This window comes from Podarcis muralis, chromosome 6 (assembly GCF_964188315.1).
Source record: "Podarcis muralis chromosome 6, rPodMur119.hap1.1, whole genome shotgun sequence".
Lineage (NCBI taxonomy): Eukaryota > Metazoa > Chordata > Lepidosauria > Squamata > Lacertidae > Podarcis > Podarcis muralis.
Window position 1 is genome coordinate 73,440,534 of NC_135660.1, and position 25,250 is coordinate 73,465,783.

Here is a 25,250-nt window from a genome sequence, read left to right on the forward strand (position 1 = left end):
TATTTGTACTAGGTACCTTGTTTGTACCTAGTACAAACACTGGAACTTAACTATCCTCCAGATTTCTCTGAATTTTATGATAGGGTGCTTGTCTCAAAAACAATGCTAAAAAAAGCATATTTTATAATCAAAAATGTTTAGAAATGCACCCAATGACATAAAGTATGGCTTTAACTAACATGTTCTCATTCTTTTTAAAACAGATGAGAAATGGGACAGAATGGATTTATGACTGGCTTCATGCAAAACTTACATGGGCCTGAAACAGACCGATCAATCCATCCCTAAGGGATGACGTAACTATTCTAGGTAAGAGGCTGCTTGTTTATGATCCCCCAAAAGGTTACAATATTTTTATGCCCTTGGATGTTCCGAATATCTTCCACCAACACACATATAGGGGAAAATTTCACAACCCTGATGACTCTCAGATTCAAACAAACAAACAAACAAACAAACAAACAAACAAACAAACAAACACAACCTTCAATAGAGGAAAATTAAAGTTTAATTTTATTTATCTTTTCATAGAACACTCAAATAATATAAAAATAGATGTGCTATGGTAAAGAACAGTGCTTTCTGGATGATGAAACAGCGTCCCAATTATGCTGACTGTAGGTAATAGCAACACATCACAGGGCTTGCTGTCCTGTGTTTTATATAGCAAGTGCAAGACACCACCATCCCTCTGCTTGCTCAGTTCTTTCAGGCCTTCTTCAGCTTGTCTATTCTTGCAGAATAGGCCTCTTGCTGCGTTTGTAGCCTTTCATTAATCTCAGTCTGTAAAGACAATTTTAAAGAAGAAGTAGATGTAACTGAGCTATCAGCTACTGCACATTGTCTTCATGGTTTCACTATAGCAAAGGCTGGCATTATTCTTTGGACAGCTTCCTGTTTTGCAGATGTTACGATGCCCCAGCCTGTACTTGCACAACAATACTTTATCTCATTACTGTGTGCATAGTTCAATACACTATATATGCTTGTCATGAACAGGAAGTGACAACCATCTCTCAATCCACCCGACCAGTAACCTTGCCTTCTCAGATGAATTTTACCAATAAATCTAAATTGGTGAGAGGAGGTGGAATCCTCTGGCATTTGAGTTATTTTCCATCCTCCCCTCCCTTCACAGCAGATGTTTAATCTTTAGAGCAGATCTATTGCACTTAAGAGTGCATTACTGGAAATGTAATGAAGCAATGTGCACAACAACAAGCCAGAACTACTTTACTAGATGTTGCTTGTCTCTCTCTCTACTAAAGCTTCGTTGCAAATGAACATCATACAAACAAGCATCAGAATGTTTGGATTTCCTTGCAGTATACAGAACAATGTCACAAGGATGGCAACAAATATTCCTTGACAGTGATAGTATGTGTCTGCAACTTTCATTTTGTTTTGTTTCTGCAACTTTGTACAAATGCTGGCTGAAATGTATCAGTGGCCTTTGAATTTATGTAACCTTTTAAATAGGTGGATGTGTGTATCTCTTTTGTAGGAAATGTATACTTTTGTGTATTCTGTAATTTCCTGTTTTGGTGGAGGGAATATGGTTGACAAAAGCAGCCTCCAAAGCAACAGAATACAACAGAAAAATAACAGTTTTCTCTCTCTGCTACTTTAGACATAGTTTAAATGCATCTAAGAATTAATACCAAATTCTCTGCTGAATTCAAAAGGATGTTGTTGAAGTCTTGGTGAACTGGAACGGAATTTAGCTCAAAAATCACTTTGTGAAAGAGAACTAGTAGGCAATGTTTTAAATATGGCACAGGCAGAAAGATTGTGGCCCATTTAGGCCAATTTCTGGTGGAAGGCCTCATGTCTAATGGTTACTGAGATTCTGACAAAAACGATGGATGAAAATGGACCTTATACGCACCCAGTTAAATACTTCTCATGTCTCTGAACATGAATGCATAAGAACAGAATAATTTAACACAGATTAGTTATGCCTTCACTGTTAAATATCAGAAGGGCACCCTGAGGATCTCTTAAGTTTGAAGCCCCATTGGTGGCCCATAGGGATCCTAGTTAAAATCACACAGTATTTTTATAAACCCAGTTTGAAACAATTTGTTTCAGAGACAGTGTTAACAGCAAACCTCAACAAAAGATGTAAACTAGATTGTAAAATTGTTTTAATCGTTGGCTTTATGGATTGTATAATGTTTGCACCCTGCTCTGGGTCCCTTTTTGGTGGCAGAAGATGCATCTTAAATAAAATGAATACAGATTAGAATCATATCATGTTCCTCATACGTGGCCCAGATTAATAAAATCCTCCAGAATAAAAAAGGAAGGAAGGGAGTGGGGGAGTTAGACAGTGGAACATAAAGACAAAAGGGCACCTTGGATTCGCCCCTAAGAAGACATCCAAAATCCCTGAGGCTTGATGAGTATCCTCCTTGATTTTGACAGGAGGGTTATCTGTTCAATCGGACAAAGACCCACTACAATTAAATGGTTCAGGGATATAGACAACAATACAGGTGGATTTCCAGAGATTGACTTTTATAGCGATCACAGGATGAACTTCTCCTTATCGTATGTGGGGATGCTGAGCAAGACAGCAGCTCCAGAAACAGGGCAGAAAGCAAATGGCTCACACAGGATAAAGAGAGAAGGGAGAAGGGGAGATGAGAAAAGAGCTATAGCTGGGCCATAGAAGCAGAGAGTCTTAAACATTTTTAAAACGCTGCAATCCTATGCATGGCTAAGCCCCACTGAGTTCAATGCTACCACTCCCCAGTAAGTGCAAACAGGATAGCAGCTTAATTGTTCCAAGTCTAAAACTGGTTCCAAAAAGATATGAAGCCTCGTAAGAAACAAGGTGAGGGTGGGGGTGGGGGCAAGGAGAGAGAGAGACAGTCCTTGTATTGGGATTAAACCACAAGATATTCAAGTAATGGCAGGCACTAGATAGATACACATCAAAATAACCAAACCAAAACTTATTTTGCCCACTGACACATTTTTGCAAATTGCTGACATGCAAATAAAAATACCTACATCGCTTTATTTAAAATGTAACTTGGGGGGGGGGGCTATCTGACTTTTCACAATAGTGCCAGGGGCAGAAGATGGGGAGGAAGGGAGAAAGAAGAGGCCCATCCTAAAGGCACGTGTTTATAGTGATTTTATTAAGTACCCCTGATTTGCGTTAGAGGGAACTGTTGGTTGCAAATCCACTGAAGAGAACTGTGTTTCTTCTATACAATTATTGAAAAAGAGGACAAACATGTGAGGTTAGCCTGACTGTCCTTCAACTGCTTCCTAATGCTGCATGAGAGGGCAAGAATGCAAATGTCTTTATATGACACAGTAGACTTACAAACCAAGGAAGTCATATGATGGTTATGCCTGAAGCTGAATATGCAGACTCTCGCAGAATGGTACTATCTAACCTAGATCTAAACACCTTACAATGTATCATGTTGGATGCTGCCTGCTAGCTATGGAGGGCACTTCTTCATATATAGGCTTTTCTGCTTTTCCTGCCCAGCTAGGACAAAAAAATAGCAGTGGGTGAGCTGTTGTGTACTTGGTAGGCCACAACACATGGCTGGTGGGGTTTGTTAAAGCTCTGTAGGTCCTACTCTGCGCAGTCCTGATTTGCCTTGTTCTTCTGTCCTTGCATCTGCCAAGCAATAAACTAATGCCTGAAACAAACCACACACCAACCTTTAGTCCTGTTTATTTTCTATATTGGAAAATTGTATGCTGCTGCATGAAACACACTTTTCACCCTATGCATTATTATCTAGCATTCCACTCCAGCCCTTTCTTCTGGAATTGCTATTCTTTGTTCACTTACTTTTGGTAGAGAATCCAGGGGACACCACTGCCAAATCCTCACTGTTATGTATTGTCCTCTGGCATATTTTATGATTTGTAACTTTTGAAAACGTTTTTAGCAATAAAATGCAACTGCAGCACCAGCCTGCCCACTGGGGACAGACAAAGCACTATTCCAGCTTTCCTGAGTTCCTGTGCCTTTAATTAAAGGTTTCAAGTTTGTAGGACCTGCCTGTTGTGTCACTTCCTGTTGATTGCAGCTAGGCATTAGTGATTAACGGGCTCTTAATGGCCCTGGGAAATGCCTATCTTTAATTGCTCCATTTTCAGTTTCTGTTTCCATGCAGAGTATTATCTGAAGGCTTTAATTACTGAGTTTCTCATGTTATTTTTTTCTTTTCATGTTTAATAGTGAAATGGCATTATTATTTTTCCAAAAAATGCAGGTCAACAAGTCACTAAAACTCTGCCTATGGCATGAACAAGAACTGATATTGGAGCAATTAAGAGACTAATCCCCAGAAGCCATCAGCACGAAACAATGAAAAGGCCAAATCCTGCAGACAGAAACTTTTAACTAATGTTAGAAAGTGTCTCTGATGAATGTGGCTAACTTATGGGTAAGCGTTATACAAAGATCATAATATAGGACCTCTATTTTAATTCTGCTTCCAGCTAATTATGGAAAATAAACGTTCCAGCAATCCAAAAGGGCTTGAGTGCAGAAGCAATCCCAAATAATTTAGGCATTGTTTGGATCACAGAAATACAGTGGTGCCTCGCAAGACGAAATTAACCCGTTCCGCGAGTCTCTTTGTCTTGCAGTTTTTTCGTCTTGCGAAGCACGGCTATTAGCGGCTTAGCGGCTATAAAAAAAAGGAAACAAACTCGCAAGAACTCGCAAGACGTTTCGTCTTGCGAAGCAAGCCCATAGGGAAATTCGTCTTGCGGAACGACTCAAAAAACGGAAAACCCTTTCGTCTAGCGAGTTTTTCGTCTTGCGAGGCATTCGTCTTGCGGGGCACCACTGTAGTATAATTCTAAGGTCAATGGGCAGGGGCTAAATAATATGAACAAAAAACACTTTGGTTTTGGAACAGACTTCCGGAACGAATTAAGTTTGAGAACCAAGGTACCACTGTATTGTACTTCAGTCTATAATGAGCTGCGTGCAGGATCTTGCATCAATGCACATTTCTATATGCATCATGCATATAGAATAAAGTCTTGTGGCACCCTGAAGACTAACGCATTTATTATGGCATAAGGTTTTCACGAACCAATGGACTGTAGTCCACAAAATTCTATGCAGTAAGAAACTTTTTAAAAGTCACAAGATCCTTTGTTGTGTTTTGCTGCAACAGAGTGCCATCGCCACCTCTCCGAAAATACCTGAATACCGCTGAGCATTTCACCGGTGAGCTGGCCCAGTACCATCTGAACATCCTCAATGGTGTAACCTGTCAAAGGATCCACAATGGTTTCGGCTTCAGCCTCCTCTTCCTGAGGAATGCCTCCCTCCATTTCCTAACAGGGTGGGAGGAAATCTTAGATGAAATGTGTTCGTTTCGGCACCATAAGCAAAAGCAGCATTGCTGTACAGTATTGGCGTAAAAGAGGTAACTTGGAAGGTTGTTTTGGCCAAGCCAGTGGACGGAAGGCTGTCACATTACTTAAGAAACTGAGCAGAAGAGCAGAGACTCAAAGCTAGCAAGTGCCTTGCTACCAGCTGGTATAGTAGATGCAGAGGTCACCAGCTATTTTGGGCCCATGGGCTTCTACAAACCAGAAAAATTGTGATGAACACCATCACACGCCACCTTTTCTATTAGTTACCAGGTATTTTTAAGGCTTTTTTTTAGTGTGCAGTTGGACACAAAATGTGCAGCTGAGGATCTTATCCATGTCCTTGTAAATTGGTGACCCTGCAAAGCATTTGATCTCATCTTGCAAAATCATGGTGTTCACAAACTCAACGAATGCAGTGCCCAACATTTCATCAATGAAAACAGATTTATTTGCAGTACTGCTTTCTTAGAGGAGTGCCACAAACACAACCCAAAAGCAGAATACTACTTCCAAGTCTGATTTCAGCTGGGGGGGGGGGGAGACTTGGTGGGTGCTGGGTTTCCATGGGAACCACATTGGGGACCTCTGTAACAGAGGAAACAAATTCTCATCTTAAAGTGGGTGTAAGTATAAACTGCATTCAATTATGTCTACTTCTGCAGAGGAAGTAAAATATATGCAACACACCAGCTCGCCTTGCATTTTTTGGATAGCTCAGTTGATTAGAACATAAGTGCTGGTAATACCAAGGTTGCAGGTTTGATCCCCGTAAGGGACAGCTGCATATTCCTGCATTGCAGGAAGTTGAACGAGATGATACTCAAGGTCCTTCCAATTCTATGCTTCTATGTTAGAAGACCAGCAAAAATTCTATGGCAGCAGTTCCCAAAGGCCTCACCCTGATGGATAATTAAGGAGCATATCATTTCCTTGACCAAGATAGTTTTAATAGGAAAATTCTCCTTTACCTTAGTTGCATCCTCTTCACCTGGGATCTGTGCTATAAATTTGGAATATATATCGTTCGCCAAACCTTCTTCCAAAGGAGCAGGGAAAGGGCTATCGGCGGGCTTGACCAGTTCTACAACATTCTGTTTGGAAAACAAAATGAAAAAGCTTATACAACAAAGATGTATTTAATGTTCATAATACGCTGATGGGTTTTTCAACACACTTTAGGCTGTTAACCAAAAACACTTTTTGTTACTCTCCCAAGTACTCTGAACTGGGCAGTTTCCTGTCATCCTTTCCAGATCTGTATTTAATTTCTAGTCGTATGTTTTTTCCAGCGGTCCTCCTAAAAGCTGAAAAAGCATTCATCTGTCAGCAGATGCTGAATTCTGTTCAATTACTTAGCATGGAATATTGCACCATTAGAAGGACCTGTGATTATGGATATCACTACCGTTTAATATAAATACATTATAGAAAAGGACTATCCTTATCAGGGCATAGTTTTGTTAGTTTATAAAAGAGTGGTTTTCAATTCCCGGTCTGCAGAATGATGCTAGAGCCCAAACTGCTGGCCTTCAGTACAGAAACCAACACAACCTTTTTTTGCTACTACTGTGCTGCTCTTGAAGCACAAGATAGTTGCACTTTCATTGCCAGGCCAGTGATTTGTGGGCGACAATCTTTTCCTGCACACGGAAGGAAGAGTTAAAAAAATAAATAAATAAAGGAAACCTGAAAGATTCTTTCCTGTAAAGCAAAGAGAAGCTGACTGGCTATAAGGGTGAAAAAAACAGCCTTTCCAATCACTTGCTGTTGGGTTGGGAAAAGCTGGCTAGACATGGGTCCCCAATGTTTTGCTTTGGGGGCCTCAGGCTCCTAGCCCCCCAATTCTTTTTTATATTAGGGGGTTTGAGACTGTTGGATGGGCAGGATTGCATTTTTGGTGTGTTTGTGCAACTGGCCTACTTTCCCCCCCTTATGTTTTGTTTGGGGAGTTTGTGCAGTGTTTTGCCTGCTGTTTGCAGGGAGGGGGTTCTAAGCACTCCCAATTTTTCTTTTGCGAAATGGGCATTTCGTGGTGCCCATGGCAGTTTCTTAAGTTTTCAGATCTGCTCCTAGGATCAAAAGGGTTGGCACTCCCAGGATATATCACTGAATGTCTTTAAACGCATTACAAATGCATTGCTGGCCATTCAGAATTTCAAAATTATTCAAGCCTTAGCCATTAAGATGTTTGCATGTATACACATGTCTTTACAGTGACCTGTATACCTACAGTGGCTCTCCCTGCATTTTCTCTGCTGCTGCCGCCCTTTCAAACAGCCAATTATACTGACATTATCCCAGAACTCGCTGCTTTTGTGAGTCACAACAACCCTAACATTTAGACAATAGCTTTTTTAAAAAAATGCAACTGCAAACAAAGAATTAAAATGAAGTATTTTCTTTAGTAACAGAGGTTTTTGAGCTGAACTATGCTTTGAAGCCAGAATGTAGTGATCTAAAAAGCGTTATTTGGCTCAGTCCTTCCTAAATTTTGCATTCTTAACAAGTCCAGGGGAAAATCAGAATGAATGAATTGTGAAGAGAGCCCAGAGCCAAATGTATTTAAATGAATCCTTCTGATGCAATACTTTCCTTTTAAAAAAATACAATTAAGCCTTTGTGTTTCTTTTAAACAAAACCTCATGTATACGATTACCAATGATTATGCAGTAAAATCTATTTAAAAATAGAGGAGACAAGGTCACCACTATAATCCTCTTTTTAAAGTTGCAATTTTTCCAAGAAAAAAATTACAGCTTTCTTAAGAATGTAGAATAAAGGCGTTTTGCTTCTACAGGCTTCAAGGGAATTAGGTCCACAAATGAATTTAAATTTTTTTAAAAAAGGATTGTTATTTTTTCTAAGTTACAAAACATTTACATTTTCTTAGAATGTTTTTCACTTCCCTATGCAATGTGTCATCTTTGCATTACAAAAATGTTTAAAAAGAATAAAGCAGTGATTATGCAAACCTATGTCTTGTAACGATTCGGCATTCTACAAAATCAGATCCTCAGCAGTTTGACTGCCATGATGCAAAAGGATTTTGAACCGGGCCTCTATAAGCCACTCTGGCTAGGTACATATTAATGGCTTGAAACATGATGAGGTAGCCCCTGTGGCCCAAGTCACTTTTTAATATTGCTATATGGACCAGAGAGGGGGCAGGGATGTCTTCACCTGATGCTCCAAACATGATTTGTTTCCCACGCTGAACTTCACTAAGGCTGTTAACTGTGCATGCGCACTGGCTGCCTGAAATGTGCACACCTCTGCTTAATTGAGGCTTCTGTTTTCTAATTGGATGGAAGCTGGTTTGAAGGAAAGTCCATCAAACAAGAGTGTTTCTCATCATCACCATCTCAATTTATTCCCCACCTGTTACCTTGAGGTCGATGGGTAGGCTATGAAAACCGCATGAAAAACGCTGTGTGTGCAACCCACCTTTTCTAGAAGTGCCCTCCCTCGTCATGTACCGTATTTTTTGCTCTATAAGACGCACTTTTCCCCTCCTAAAAAGTAAGGGGGAATGTGTGTGCGTCTTATGGAACGAATGCAGGCGGGAGGCTCTGCTCAGCGCTCCCTTTAAAGAGCCGCGTGGAGCGTGTGTGCGGCTCATGGGGGCTTTTCCCCGAGGAGGAGCCTTAGCCGTGCGCAGCCTCTTCCAGGCAGGGGATGAAGGCTCCCCTTGCCCGGGAGAGGCTGCGCGCGGCTATCCCATAAGCCAGGACAGCCAGCGGGATCACTGCGCTGTGATCCCACTAGCTGTCCTGGCTTCTGGGATTCAAATTTTTGTTTTTCTTGTTTTCCTCTTCCAGAAACTAGGTGCGTCTTATGGTCTTATAGGTGCGTCTTGTGGTGCGTCTTACAGAGCGAAAAATACGGTACCTGTCAACCCACCCCTGAAATCTGGTAGCAGTCGAGTTGCTGCCGAGAACCCTGGTGTGTGCCTAAAGTGGGTTCTTTAGCATGCAGCCTTGCAGTCTAAAAGTTAGCCTCCAAATATGCTTTTAATTTTCATGGGGGGGGGGGGATAGGAAGTGGTACAACAGATCCACTTCCCACCATGTGTTTGCCATATGCTGTTTGTGGTTGACGTCCAGCAGATTTGCTTTTTAAAAAAAACACACACAAAAGTGTGCAAGACAGCAACATTAAAACGGCATAAATAATAACAAATATTCTGGAGAATGAATGGAAAGGGGTTGCTAAGAAGGCCTAAGGAATGAGTTGCGCAGATGTGGTAGTTATGACAAAATTAACATTGTGCAATCTACCAGTATAAAATCCCACGTCCCCCCAGATGTTATGCTACTTAAGTTCTCTTAAAATGAAAATTATTGTACTGTTTTTCTATACACGATGCTACGGTTACTGAAGTATAAATGGAGAGCTGATTGGTGGAAAAACATTTAATATCATACAAATGGCTCTATAGCATTAGCCACAGCACAGAATACCTGCTCATGTAATATTACAGAGATGAAAGTCAGCTATTTATTTGTGACAGCTAATTCTAACCGCAGGAGACTCCAGCAGCATTTTTCTTTGCAGAAGAAGGAAAAGCTACCTATTCTACTTGAGCAATAACTGGAAACGAGGAGTGAGAGAAAGGGCAGAATGTTTTACTAATATGCCTCCAGAAAATCAGAATCTATCATCTAATACTGCTTAATTTTTCATTAAAAAGAGTGGATATTTGCAGCACAAGCTCCCTTCATCCCTCTCTCCTCAATCTCCCCAGCCATGTTTACATCCATATTGTGAACACGTTATTAATCAAATGTTCAAACAGCAGGGATGACATTAGAACCGTAGTGATAAAATCTAGCCATACCTCTCCAAATATTTAATCACATTTTAGGAGTTATATCCTTGTCTTAGAGTTTGGGCCAAACCAGAATCACACTGAATTTCTATTCCTCCTCTCTTTTTTTGCTTGCCATGTCCGCAAAATTCTCTACCACATATGGGACACAAACATACCATAGGCATATCCAAACATGTCTCATTTCTCAGAACGCAGACACAGGCAAGCTTGTAAACTGAATCACTTAGCTAAGTTAAGGAAGCCTAAAGTTCACTCAATACTCTCATCTTTAGCTGTGCATTTCAGGTTTGGGGAATAAAAAGAGCACACATTAGATGTGCCTGTGCTTGTTTAACTGAAGAGTAAAGTGCTATGACTAATAGGTTACAAAGGAGTTGTTTGTGTAATATTAAAATCTGCTCTTGTTCTGTAGACAGAAAGCATGTTATTCCCTGAATTGAACTGTATCTTAGATTCATGTCCAAATTTTGCCTCCTATCGATTGACTCCAGATGGTACGCCTTGGCTGAGATCCAAATAATTGCATAACTTGAGCCTTCCAAACACATTGCCATCATGTTTTGAAGCTGCTTTCAAAACAGTGAAAGCTAGAAACTTGTTAAAAGGGAAAATGAGATCTCCAGGACTTAGGTGATAGCTTGTGAGGCCACAAAAAATATGACTGAGCCATGTTTTGTATTGATTAAAAAAACATTTTTATAGGGCCTTTCAAAGCAAAAGCAGTACAAAAATACTTTTAATAAGGCAGTTTGCAAGTAAAAGCCACAAAACAATAAAAACATCAAACACTATTAATTAAAAGAACAGGACAAAACCTTCTTATTTCAATATTAAAAAAATATCAGCCAAAGTTAAAACTACAGTTCATAAAATGTAGATGGGCAGCATTATTCAATTAAAAATAGAATAGTATCCAGGTCTTTAGGGTCCATTTAAAAACAGAGAATGAGGCATTTCTCCTGTGAAAAGGTGTTCTATAGGAAGGGACCAAACTATCCAAAATGTATAAAATGAGATCTAATACTTGCTGGAGGTCTAAACAGGCAGAAGGGACACTGCTTCACATATGGTGGGGTTGCCTGGGAAGCTGATGGACACATCTGGAAGACACCATCCCCTTCATCCAGCTGTGGGGCCTATGGGCCATCTGTTATTCCTCCTGGGATGGTGTTTTATATACAGTGCACCCTGGCTTTCCCTGGCCTTCTAATAAATATGAAAATATCTGCATAAAACTACTTTACAAGTATGAAACATATATTGGACAGCAAAACATTTTAATGGCAGAATTATACTGACAATCTAGGAAGCTGTGCATCACTTTAGTAGCAACTTGGCCTCAAGGACATGAGATTCATCTGAAACGCAGTAATCTATACTAATGAATATCAACATGGAATTTTTAAGTGATGTTTAGCAGCAGCACAATGCTTTATGGTTTCAGCTCCTCTACATTCAATCCATAAATTGCTGACAGAAAACACATAAATATTTCCCCTTAGATTCAAGCTATTAAACAGTTTTGAAACACTCTCCCGCAGGTCAACACAGATAATTTTCTTGTTACACCAATGAATGCTGCTGATTTGTCTACTTAGTCAACCAGTCAGAGTACTATTGGCAGAAAACAACCAATTCCCATCTATATATTGACACAGTTTTTAAAAAATGCATGTCGCAACATAAAATAAGGTCCAAATAACTGAGATGCATCAGTTACCAGTTCCCTCCTGACTTATCAAATTTCACAACCCCTATCCCATGTAGATCCACACCATGGCTGCCTTATGCTAGCGTTTCCAAAACGTTTTCATCTCACTTTTCCCTTAAGAATATTCTACCTTCTAGAGCCTCCCAATCCAGCATCAGCCATATGCTCTACAGGTGAGCACGCAGAGATCTCTGCAAGAGGCATACGTGCTAATCTCAGCACTGGCAACTAATGTGGAATAAAGCAAAAATCTGACCATGCACATGTAGCCATAAAAAGATGGAGGCCACAAGTATTTTTTCTTTTTTAAAAAACACAATACAGCATGGTAAATACCGTATTTTTCGTTCTATAAGACGCACTTCCCCCTCCTAGAAAGTAAGAGGAAATGTGTGTGCATCTTATTGAGTGAATGCAGGCTGCGCAGCTTTCGCTGAAGCCAGGAGAGCAAGAGGGATCGGTGTGCACCGATCCCTCTTGCTCTCCTGGCTTCGCTTCGCTGGAGAGGTGCTGCGCAGATTTCCCTCTTTGCGCAGCGCCCCTTCAGCGAAGCGGGAGGAGAAATGGAAGGGGCTCCATTTCTCCTGCCGCTTTGCTGAAGGGGCACTGCGCAGGGAGGGAGAGCTGCGCAGCGCCCCTTCAGTGAAGCGGGAGGAGAAACGGAGCACCTTCCATTTCTCCTGCCGCTTTGCTGGAGAGGCGCTGAGCAGAGAGGGAGAGGATTTTTTTTCTCTTGTTCTCCTCTCTAAAACTAGGTGTGTCTTATGGTCAGGTGCATCTTATAGAGCAAAAAATACGGTAAGCACAGAGAAGCGAGTCCATTCATTAGAGTGCCCAATGACTGGCTGTCAAGTATAACAAAGCACTCCCCAAGGAGCAGAAAACAGACCGGACCCCTATCCAGATAAATCAGCCCCCTCCACAATGCTAGATGGGATGTTGGTAGGAGGGGGACAGACTGACAAGTTGTAGATTTTTGTTGAGGGAGAACAGAAAGGCAAACCAACTTTCTGAAAATAGGGCCACCTGCCCCTTCCTAGGGAACTCTGGGAATTGTAGCTCTGTGGTGAGAATAAGGATCTCCTTAAAACTCTTGGCACCTATAACCAAGGATATTTTGCGATGGGGGTGGGCAGGGAGCTATGGCTGTTTAATTGGTATCATACTGCTTTAAATGTACAGCACCGAGGTAGCCTAAATGACTAACAGTGTGAAAAAATACTTAGTGTTGCCCTACAATACTCATCTTTCCCATCTTTCTCCATCACCCCGTGTTTCAAAAGTCATTTCCAGTTACCTCATCTCTCTTTGTGGAAGAGCTGTCACAGAGTGAATGCATCAGAGACAAAATACTGCACAACAGCTAACAGTGTGGAGGCCATTGAAGAATGTGTATCAAAGTTCTTTTGAGTCCTTGCAGGCATATACTAAGGCTGCCAAAACCCAACTCATTTCCAGCTTATGTATGAACCACTTTTTTTTTCTAGTTCAAAGTAACTGGCATTTAAAAATAAACTTGTCTTAATCCAGAAACAGCAGGACACAAAGTTGTTCAAAGATACAAAAACCGTACTAGTTTCTTTTATAAATACTATGCATTTAGTTAAATGTGTGGGTTGTAAGGAGACGTAAAGGCAGTAATGTTGTGTCCTCTGCCATTAGATACAATATACAAAGAGCTTAAGTCTTTTCCACAAAGCGTGCAACTTTCTGTTAAAATAACCATTTATTCTTTGGACTGCAAATTCAATTACTGATTTTATTGGAATCATATTCCGCTGCGGAAACAAGCACACAGAGAACCAAGCGGAAACTCAAGCCGTTTTTAAAAACATTCCCAAACAGGCACGATTGTGTGAACAAATTGGTTGTGATTATTCCTTGCCTGTGAAAAGCAATGTGTTCCAACCTATTTCCATATTTTTAATTAACACCTACTTAAAAATAAACTCGTACCATAGCTCACTTTAATCATAAAATGGAGGAAACACTAAATTCACTTTATCAGAAAATTGACTAGAGATTGTTTGAGCGACTGTTAGTTTTCATGCCTGCATCATTAGAATTAGGTTATTAGCATGCACTTTCCCTGCTCTGGAATGCTGAAAGTGAAACAGCACCTTTCTAAATGGTCTAAATCCCCACACCTTGTGCCTCAAGCTATGGAGAAGCCAAGTCAATGGCATGACCAGGACAGGGATTATTTGCCCTAATATCCCCCATCCCATGTGACTTCCTTCCTGCCACTCAAGACACTGCATTCCAACGCCTTCTCCTCGTTCAAACAAACACCCAGGTGGAGGTGCTCCAGAAGTATCCACACAGCATCCACTGCAGCCCACATGCTCAGGGTTCTATCTGGGATGGGGCCATAGCTCAGAGGTACGACACACCCTCTGCATGTAGGAGGTCCCAGGTTCTACAGTGGCATCTACAGTGATTAGGTGAGGGGGGAAGCTTTAAGGAAGCTTCTTATCACATGAATCAGTGTTCTTCAACTCTGGGCCCCAAGTGACTGCTGGAATCCCTGATCAATGGCTAAACAAATGTGCCTGGGAATGTTGCCAGGAGTCCAACAACATCTGGGGAGCCAAGGTTGAAGAACGTTATTCCAAACCAAAGAGCACATAAGTTGTATGCAGTTGCCCTTTCTTTCAACAACATTGTTGTGAGCTAGGTAGGTCTTTTTTAAAAAGGCCATGTTCCAAATTTATACGTATTTTTGGTCCCCAGGGTTGCACAACTAAAGTACATCAACAATATGTGATAGAGGCTTAGAATATCTATATTCATTTCAGGACTGTTGAGGCACTGAGTTGCTCCTTCCCTGCCCAAATTGGTGGTTAACAATTCAAACTATAGCAAAACTATACAGCCCTGTGCCATGTTCAATTCTCCCCTCCCGCAATGTATACTTGGACATAGGTAGCAAGTTTTTCATGTTTCTTACAAACAGGCAATTCCTCTCTGGGACACCTGTAATTGTCACATGTCTTTTAACAGTAGCTTAGAATCCACTTTGATGATGTAGCCCATGCAAGGGGAAAAAAAAGAAAATATGAAAGTTAACCAAGGTCCTCCTCTCTTTCGACTGATTTCTCACTGTATCTTTTAGGACTGAAGAAGCTGCCCATGATTGATATGTTTATTCCCGCTGTGTCTCTTATCCCCTTTATATATAACATGGGATTTTGCTCATTAGTCACTTGAAGGAAAATACAGAGGACAAGCTGTTGACTGATACGACGCTTGCTCTAGTTTTTCAAAAAACATAATCATAGGATCATAAGGCTGACAGGGCTCTGAACATCTCTGTGGTCCAATGAATTAAGATAATGAAATAAATGGGACTTACTTCTGAATAAACATGGCTGGGCCTAGGCTGAAAAACTGTACATTTTCTGTGGTGTGGTTAAAAGGTCAAGGGAACCCCCACTACCAAAGAATAAAAATCAATACAGTAAAGGTAAATTAAATATACTCTAAGCTGTGCATTCAGGCAGGATTCTCCATTTATTCACCCATATTTTAGAAGATTTTAATGTGCCTCAAACCAAGAGCAGGAATAGTCAAGGGACACAACACTGGAAGACAGAAGCTACATACACACCATCCATTTAAAGCACATTACTTCCGCTAAATAATCCTGCGAACTGTAATCTGTTAAGGGTGTTGGGAACTGTAGGGAAAACTACAGTTCCCAAGATTCTTGGTCAGAAGTTATGTGCAATCCTGTTCAGATAAGGGGAAGGCGGGCAGGAGAAACCACAATGGCCTCAACCCCGATTCATCAATGAATGTGAAAGCACTGGGGGAATCTGGCAACCAGGGTAAAATTACTGCAATACGGCATAAATTCACACTGCATTGTTATACCAGTTATGAGTTACTTGTGTTTGTAAAAACACAGTAAGGGAAATATAAGCTCATCTGGGTGGGGGTTCTTTCTAAAAACCAACCAGCTCACTAACAAAATGTTTGAAAGCCTTAGCGCCATATCACAGTTGAAGATCTAAAATGAACCACTTTTCTCAAGGAACTAGTGGCCTCCAGTGTAACACATGAATCAAACCAACTGTGTGTTCTATTATAAACAATTTTAGATCAAACGAGACCAACATGTGAGTTGGATGAAATTCAGTTAAACGGGTGCTAAACAAGGCAGGACAACAGAAAACTTATCAAACTAACTCCCCAGACCAGGCAAGCCATAGAAGCTGCAAAACTGGGGAAATGGGAACTGTGATATATTCAGAAGCCAGAAGTGTTGTTTTTATTAGGCCTTAGACAGCATCGGAAAGTGTTATTTCCAAGCGTTGTTGGGCTTGAAATAGTTTCTACTGTGACTTGCTTTGAAAACTGCCAGCAAATCATGTTATTAAATCAGGGTGTTTAAAATGTGTTTAACTAAGAGTGGGAAGAAACAATAACCATCTTCAACCAAATAGTTTCCCCCTGAAGTGAATTGTTACATAACACAGCCATTTCACTCCTTATCCCTCGCCATCTGTAATTTAATTTCCATTTCTTAAAAGCGTGAGAGATGACATTTGTTTAAACAAGATCCCCATAATCATGAAGGGTTTAACCTCAAGCTGAGATTCATGAGAAAAGGTTCTATGCTGCAGAAAAACAGTATGAAGCTTCAGATGCAATTGGGAATGGGTGAGGAAACGGAGCGTTTGAATGCTTGTGTTCAGCCTTTTCTGCTTAGTGGCTCTCTTTCCATTCTTCCAGAGGGAACATCAGATGAAAGATTTTTCTGTTTGACATTCTGTCTGGAGCCAAATGTTCACATAATTCGGCCTAATCTCTGCAGGCCTGTTATGAGTCTCAATGTTTCAAGTTTCACCTCCATAGCAAATAGGATAGGGATTTAAGATTTACGTTGACCAACACCATGGATGACATTAAGGCAGGAGTTGTGATTTAAATTTTTTAAAAGAGATTTTACATTCATATGGATGTCTGAATGAAAGAGAGGTCATTCTTCAAAGTGCTTTCTGATTCTTATATACCCAAAATGGTACCATCCAGGCTGAAGAGGGAGGCTTGACAGCACCATAGGTTTTTCAGAAGGACCCGAAAAAAACACAGCTCTGGGGGAAAATCCTAAGGAAGAAAAAACTTCAAACATAATCCAGTGAGGACCAAGCATGCTCAGTAGCCAAATCTGACCAGGAGGGCAGGGAGATAAAAAAGCAGGTGGGATGGGAATGGGATATCCAAGGAAAACGGAATGGCTGGTTGGTTGGAGTCCTAAACAGGGATGTTCCACACATTTAACATTTTGTTGCCGGTCTCACTTGTCCTTCAAAAAAATATGTAATTCAGGAAACCAGCCCTACTATTGAGGACTATATGAACTGGATAAAGATCATGAATAGAGTGCTGTGTGCTATCCCAACAAAAATAGTTACTGTGTTCTCTTGGTGAAACAACCGGAAGTTGCATGAGGCTAGACTGCTCAGGTATGCCAACCCATCAAGGCCACAAGTGTGAAGAAAAGGAGACATGGTGAGATGAAGAAGTAGTTAGCACAGGGTTTAACCCTAATCATTTTTACACTGAAAGAATCCAACATTTCAATGGGACTTGTATCTAAGGGATTCTGCATTTAAAAATTGTGAGATAGGCAAAAGAAATTAAAGTGGTTTGCCCAACGGAGTTGCATCTGGACATCTGGAGTTGCCCAACCATCAATCAGCAATTGTGAACCTGTAAGCAGGGGCAACACTGAATATGGAAGAAAGAGCCAGCAAGGAAGGGACAGCAAAGAAGGTACAAGAACTGAGCAGGAGAACATGCAAAAATATCCGCTTGGCAAGTGCTTTGCTGTGCAATTTCCACTTTACATTGGCCTGATTTATTGGATGCAACCCCAATACATGCCACATCATCACCATACAAACAATAAAACGGGAGCTTCGCTCTGCGTCTCCCTAACAGGAGCAAAATTTATGGGTCCCACTCTTATACATGGTTCATGCAGAACTAAATGAGCAACAAAAATGCTTCAACTGACAGAAAGCTTTCCTTAAAGAAAAAAAACTTGCCCATCTGATTATGCAAATATTATCTTCTGTGTTATTTATACCTATAGGTATACTCCGCCAATAAATTACCGTACTTTTCCATGTATTAGATGAGGGTTTTTTACTCCAAAATAAAGTAAAAAATGGGGGTCATCTTATACATTGGTAATGCAGAGTGGGGATGAGTGATTGGTTGCATCCGCAAGCAGGATCTAGCGATTGGGTGGGTGAATGGTGTCTGCTGCAAGGGCTGCTTTGTCAAATGGGTGGGCTATTAGAGGATGAATCAAGGGCTGCTTTGGATTGGCTGCCGCTTCGGCAATTTGGCTTGCGTTGCTGCGACTGTTAGCGTTTGCCAGTTGGGTGAGTGATATTTGGTTCGGCATTCCACCCCCCAATTGCTCATTTTCTTAAATTTGAGCCCCCCAAAATAGGGGGCATCTTATACATGGGGGCGCCTTATAGACGGAAAAGTATGGTATGTTGTAAACCAAACTGGATGCAGAGCTCCCTATGCCTGAGATCATGTCCAGTGGAACCCCTGCTCTGCTTTGTATTTAAAGATGATAAATGAGCTCCTTCCTCATGGAAATGAGTTATAGACACCAAAGTAATGCCTTATCCTGTCCCTTAACTCCTGGAACATCACATCACTTGAATGCATGTATGTTTAAAATGAACAGCCACTCAAGCACCAATATTCTAATTAACTCAGAGCTGCTGATTTTAAGAATCTTTTTCCATTGACTCTCCCAACCCTTCCTCTCCCACTGATTTTCCCCTCAATATTCCAGCTTGATAAGAACAGGACAAGTCAGAGCAGACTCCAACCATTGCTGATGACATTCCATGTATAATCTGGTATCTTTAAATTAGACATTTCCTACAGGAAAGCAGCAGCCCCCTTTGATCATTATATGTATATTGGATCTATGATTTTTTAAAAAAACAAAAAAAAACCACCCACCCAACCCAGTAACATTACAACCAAAATTTATAATAAAAATCATCACATAAGATCTCAATCAAACTGAGTCACACTATCAGCTTCCAAGTCAACATGCTGCCAGTAAAGTTGGCAAATTGCCCAGAAAAAAAGTGGGCAGCAGCTGGTGGATCTGATTACCATCTGTAAATCTTCTAATGTGTAAAGGTAAATTGTTTTGTCTCCATCTAGTGATCAATCGCATTTAGGAGAAAAGCTGAGTGGAATTTTAAAATACTAATAATTGGGGAATATCTATTGGGGAATAACTCAAGCATCTTGACTGAAATATGTGTTCTAGGAAAACAACAACAACTTTACGTATGACACGGACTTTAAAAGGATGGCTTTAAGCAAGTGTGAGCCAAGTCTTCAATATAAAGGGTATTAACCAGGTTTCATAAGCTTGCATTTATTTCAATTTCAGCACATTAGAACACAACGCACAGCAAACCGTGAACGGGGAACACTTTGTCCCCAAGTTATTGGAGACCAGGATGCATCCCTATGGTCATTGGGAATGTTCCCTCAGTTGAAACACAGGCATTTTAACCTTAAATTTCAAGGCTCTGTCAGGTTTCACTCAGACGTATCAAACAGAGGACCAAATAACCCGAGCAACTATAAGAGTGACATGCTAGATTGTCTTTATTTTCTTCTCGTCACAATAAGTTTTCCTTATAGATCTCCTACTCTACTTTCAAGAAGGTTATGTGCAAACTTGGATGTAGGAATTCTGTCTTGTGAGTAAGAATGGGCCTGCCTAGGAATCCTGATATTTGGAGTAGTCAGGGAACAGCATACATGCCTCAGAGCTCAAGTCTGACCTACAAGGTCCTAGGTGCTGAGTCCCAAAAGTCAGATACTGATGAGCTCATCACCCAAGAGTGCTTCCTCCATAACAGCCATGGACTTTGGAAGCCCACTGGGATGGAGTTACTTCACTTCAATAGCTCAGCTATTGAACGGGTCTCTCAGTAGATGTGCCTTTTAATCATCAGGGATGAGGAGTTTCTGTTGGGTTGGGGTCTCTATCTCCACTGCTTTAATCCTGAGTTGGGTGTTCCTGGCTCCAGTGTCGACACTTCTACACAACTTGAAGCATAATTTGCTTACAGTTGATGATGAAGGAACTGGAACATCTCTGATTATATTTTCACAGGGCACCCAGCAGTAGTCATTCTTAGTTGGCCAAAAATATGTCAGTGAAGAACCAGGAGGATGCATGAACTGAACTTTAGCATCCCTTTCCTCTACACAGCTGTCTAGAAGAAGTGTTTTACACCATAAAATGAACAAAGGTTCCAAGACGTATTTTTTTTATTAAATAATTAATAAAACTTAATTTTTAAATATTTTATAACCACCAAAAACACCCCTTATTTTTAAAACACAACCAGTTCATGGTTAGCCCATTCTACCAAAAAAAAAAGTATGATACATGTGTTAGTTGTTGCTTGTGCACTATGGCTTATCAAACCTACCAAGATAGAAAATGACTAAAATTCACTTTGAATGGTCGACGACCCTTTTCTGTGGCACTTAATGCCATTTTTATACCTTATTTTGAAAGAGACCAAAACTAGCTTTATTTTGAGACCCAAATAAGCCCAATTGGTTGAAAAATATGCAGAACAGGAGGTTTTTCCTAAACTTGACGCAGAAATTGGATTAGCCTAAATCGTGTGAAAATCGGAATTAAAAAAAAATTCTCCTGAGACCAAAAAAATCTTTAAAAATTAATTTGAGGTTATCTCATAGGTATGTACACAAAAAAACTGAACAAAAAAACTGAACAAAATCTGAGACGTGAGAGCACGGTAGAATATTAAAATCAGGTGATTTGGCATGGAATGACCCAGATACAACGTCTGCACTGAAGAAGAATCTAGACCAGGGTTTCCCAAACTTAGGTCTCCAGCTGTTTTCAGACTGTAACTCCCATTCTCCCTAGCTTGCAGGACTAGTGGTCAGCATGATGGGAATTGTAGTCCAAAACCAGTTGGAGACCTAAGTTTGGGAAACCCTGATCTAGACCATGTAGCAAGTTATCTCTGCAATCTGTGTTAAGCTTTTAATTGAAGTTTTCCCTGTCCATCTTCAAATCAAATTGTAGACATATCATTTAAAAGAAATGTTGTGGCTGCTGAAAAAATTGAACATAATGAATGTTTTCTCATGAATGTCTATGAGAACTCTATGATTCACGCATGCAGTAAGCCCCACCAACCCGATCTCTTTTAAATAAGACATTTTTTTTTATTTACTACAAAAAAATGAATCACTGTAACTGATTTTTTTTCAGTATGAGAGTGGGTTTCCATATCCAATTCTTTGTTGTACTTGGAAAAAGACATTTACTACTTTGTAAGAAGTTCAGCTAAAGGGGACTCTGGTGTAATTGCAATTGTTATACATGCAGCATGACCTCAACTAGCGCACCAACAAAATGTCAGATTTAATCAGAAGCAGATCTACCGCATAAAGGCTGCTTTTATGGAAAATGTGACAGCCCAGTGAGATGCTCAGCTGTGAGAACGGGAAAAAAATAAGAGCTGATGTGTACCAACAGCAATTGTGCTAATTTATTATAAATTATGAATCCTTTTTTGTGGAAGAAATAATAATGGATAAGTGTAGCTTTGGGCTAATTTTAATTCTCTCTAAATAAGGATGAGTGATGTTGAAATAACTTAGAAGAAGTAAGAATGCAGAACGCTCCGAAGAGACTTGCTTTGATTTTGTCCTTGTTCTTAGTGTTTCGGTGCTAGCTACATCATCTTATCCTGCTTCCACGAAAGGGTGCTGGTGATGGAAAGCAAAGCTTGCTCTATGAGGAATAGTTTTACTCTCTTTTTGCTACTTAAAGAAACATAGGAGAAAACCGAGAAGACTGCCGTCTTAAGATCTATCAAATGCTATGTGATAAGAGGCAAAATAGACAAGCTGAAGATGTTTGTGAATGGGAAGAAATGTTGGGGGTAGAGGGGAAAGCTGCCACAAGAAGTTTGGGAATTCTATCTGGGCAAATCTGAACAATTATGCAGTTTGTTCTGTATCATTGTGAGAATTCTGCAAAATCATGGATGCAATTAAGATTTGATTGAAGATAAGAGGATGGAAATGGGGAATGGGGAAGGCAAACTTCATTCACTGTTGGTGGATGTGCCCAGAAGCAAAGAAGTACTGGCAAAGTATTGTATATAATATTTTGAAATGATCTCTTTCCTGACAACCTAAAGTTTTACTGCCGTCTTATTTGAAATATATTTTACCAAAGCGTAGAGAACTATTGTGCCATATGGTTGCTAGTTTTCATTGAACGGTTAATAATTTTATTTCATGAGTTTGTATACCACTTGTATACCACAGTCATCTCTAAGTGGTGTACAGAAGACCCAAAACAATAAGGCTAAAACAAGTTAAAACTCAAAATCAAAATTCAATTAAAAATTGCCTACTGGAATAAAAACAAGTCTTCAGTAAGTGCCAGACATTCAACAGGGAGGGGGCCTGCCTGACCTCAACTTGAAGGAAGTTACACAAAACTGGGACCATAGTATTGAGGCTCATGTTACTTTTTGCACTGTAAACACTACAGGATCAAGCACACATCCTTCATACAGGTCAAACGCGGACAGTCTTAAAGCCAAAGTGAGAATAAACAGGAACTATGTGAAAAAGTTAACAGACTGAGACTTGCCCCTTTACAGATATACCACTAGAGCTACACTGTGAGGTCTATTGAGTCTCATGCAATGTGGTTCCTTAGCGAAAATTATGAGACACGGGCAACTGCTTTGATCCATTTGGACTGTTGCAAAGTGGGGGAACATCTGCTCTGCATACAGAAGGTTCAGTTGACCACAGGTCCAGTTAGGCAGGCTGGGAATGTCCCCTAACTGAAACCGCGGGGGAGCAGCTGCAGGCCAGTGCAGATAATATTGAACTAGATGGACCAATGGTCTAGCTCCACAATGCAGCTACCTAGGTTCCTCTTTGGAAAAATCCAAAAGCCACTGTAGGATAACATTGTTATTAGGACAAACAAAAGAGTCACAAAATAGTGAGCAAACTTCCATGTTCTCCAGAACAATTCTTCAGGACGGATGCTGAGCAAAACAGAACAGCGGAGTGGGGGAGAAAAAACTGGCAATGTTGGAATCCGCTCAACATAAACATAAATTTTTTTAGCTTCTTTTTCACATCTTCCCCTGTACAAGACATCAAAACTGTAAAAGGGGCTTTGGAAACACTCAAAACGAAAATTTCCAGGACAGATCCCTTACCAGGAAGTTATTTAAAACTCACCAATTCTATTGTTTCCTATTTTTGCAGACAGCTCACGGATTAGTGCTTAAGGGAGTCGAACTGTTCACAAAATGACCCTGCTTGGCATCTGTAGTCATTTAGCATAGCTAGCAAGCTGTCTTCTGTCTGCCACCCCCACCCCCTTGAAATCAACCGAAATAGGAGAAATTCAAAACGAGGTCCCAACAGTGAAATGAGATCATCCATAAAACGTTATCACACACTAAAGCTCTTTTAAACAGCACCTCCAACCCCTTGTCATCTTATGCTTGGTTTTAGCTAATACCCAATACTTTGTCACAATCTTGATGCCTCCCTCATCTAAGCATCTGGAGGAGGAGAAAAGGACAGAGTGTGAAGAAAGTTGCGAGTGGAGCAGGTAGAGCAGTGGCCCTTTCCCCATCCTGTGGAGCCCATGGGAAACTCAACAAACCTGCTATACCTGGAACCGGGAGCGGAGGCTGCAGCTGAATGGGACATACCTGTGGGAAGGATGAGGAAGTACCTTCCACCTTGGGCCTGCCCATAAAAAACAAATCTAGATTGAGAGACTAGAGTGATGTCCGCTGTTTCCAGGAGCTCTTCTCGTTGTGAGACTTTTGTGGGTGAGCTGAGAGATTGGACCCAGAGGACAAGAGGGAGGGTGTGTCAGGAAGGCAAATGGATTGATATTGATTTATATATATTAGTAACTTTGTATTGATGTAACTTTTTTATATGTAACTGTGCATTTTTGTAATACTGTAAGTTGTCTATTGTTGCTTCAGTACACTGCTTAGAAATATTTTTAGTATATTAAGCAAGGGGGAAATAATCACTCAATCAATCAATCAATCAATGCATAATATAATTTTATGGATGACCCCAAATCCTGTGCCCTTGTACCAATTCCCCAAACAACATAATTCCCCAAGCAACATAATTCTACCACTCGTTTTGTTGAATCAGTCATTTTTGGAAATCGTTGCAAGTCAGTGACAATATTGGCTGCAATCCTATACCCACTGACCTGGGAATAAGCCCTGTTGAACTCGAAGAGTCTTATTTCAGACATGTATAATTGTACTGTTAACTGAGAAACCCAGCTGCCATCCCAATATTACATCTTCTCAAGTTTATTTTGTTTCTAAAGATCAGAAGCCCTTTCCTCGAAATGAAATCCCTTTATTGAGGAATCCAAAATACTCACACGTACACTTCATGAATATTCACCGGGAAAACATAAAAGCATACCCTCTGAACGGAATTTTCATACTGAATCCAAAATGTAGCAAATGAATGTAGCCTAACAAAGCATTTTTTTTTTTTTGCGAGAGATTAAACTTCTTGTTAAACTTGAAGAACTGAAATTGCTGATGCCCCATCCTCTCTTCTGTGAAAAGGAGCCGATATGCAGAGCAGGCATTAACAGCCTACTAAATAACTTTTATCCCTACATTTCGCCTTTAGAAATGTTTTTCAAGGCATCACTCTTGCCTTTATCAGACAGAAGCTAGCAACCAAAACAATTCCGCTCCATCTTCTGTTCTTGACCTCGTGAGGGACTCTACCCTGCGAAACAATGTAAATGCTTAAGACTGAAACATTCTACTCTCTTCTCAAATTTAATCACAGATTACTTCCTCCCTTTTATCCAGCTTTTGCAAAGGAGCAGATTTCCTAGACGGAATTTGCATTCTCCATGAATCATGCCTCTTGGTGAACTGACATACAACCCAATGAAAAAAGGTAACATTGCATCTGGGGTAAAAAAAAGGTAAAAGGTAAAGGATCCCTGGACAGTTAAGTTCAGTCAAAGGCGACTATGGGGTTGCGGCACTCATCTCGCTTTTCAGGCCAAGGGAGCCGGTGTTTGTCCACAGACAGCTTTCCGGGTCATGTGGCCAGCATGACTAAGCCGCTTCTGGTGCAACGGAACACCTTGTCGGAAGCCAGAGCGCACGGAAATGCCATTTACTTTCCCGCAAAACTGGTATATACCAAGTCAGACACATTGGCCCATCT

At 40.5% G+C, this 25,250-nt stretch overlaps 1 protein-coding gene across 3 annotated transcripts in view; it reads right to left on the reverse strand.

The window, feature by feature from the left end:
* Window positions 1-490: 490 nt before the first annotated feature.
* CABCOCO1 (ciliary associated calcium binding coiled-coil 1) overlaps window positions 491-25,250 on the reverse strand; it is a 59,692-nt gene continuing 34,932 nt past the window's right edge. For all 3 annotated transcript variants that reach the window (XM_077930549.1, XM_028729358.2, XM_028729357.2), the window contains exons 6-8: window positions 6,342-6,464; window positions 5,197-5,331; window positions 491-783 (exon numbers count right to left, since the gene is read on the reverse strand). In XM_077930549.1, coding sequence (XP_077786675.1) covers window positions 709-783; window positions 5,197-5,331; window positions 6,342-6,464 — 333 coding nt within the window. In that variant the 3' untranslated portion in view covers window positions 491-708. The remainder of the gene's footprint in view (window positions 784-5,196; window positions 5,332-6,341; window positions 6,465-25,250) is intronic.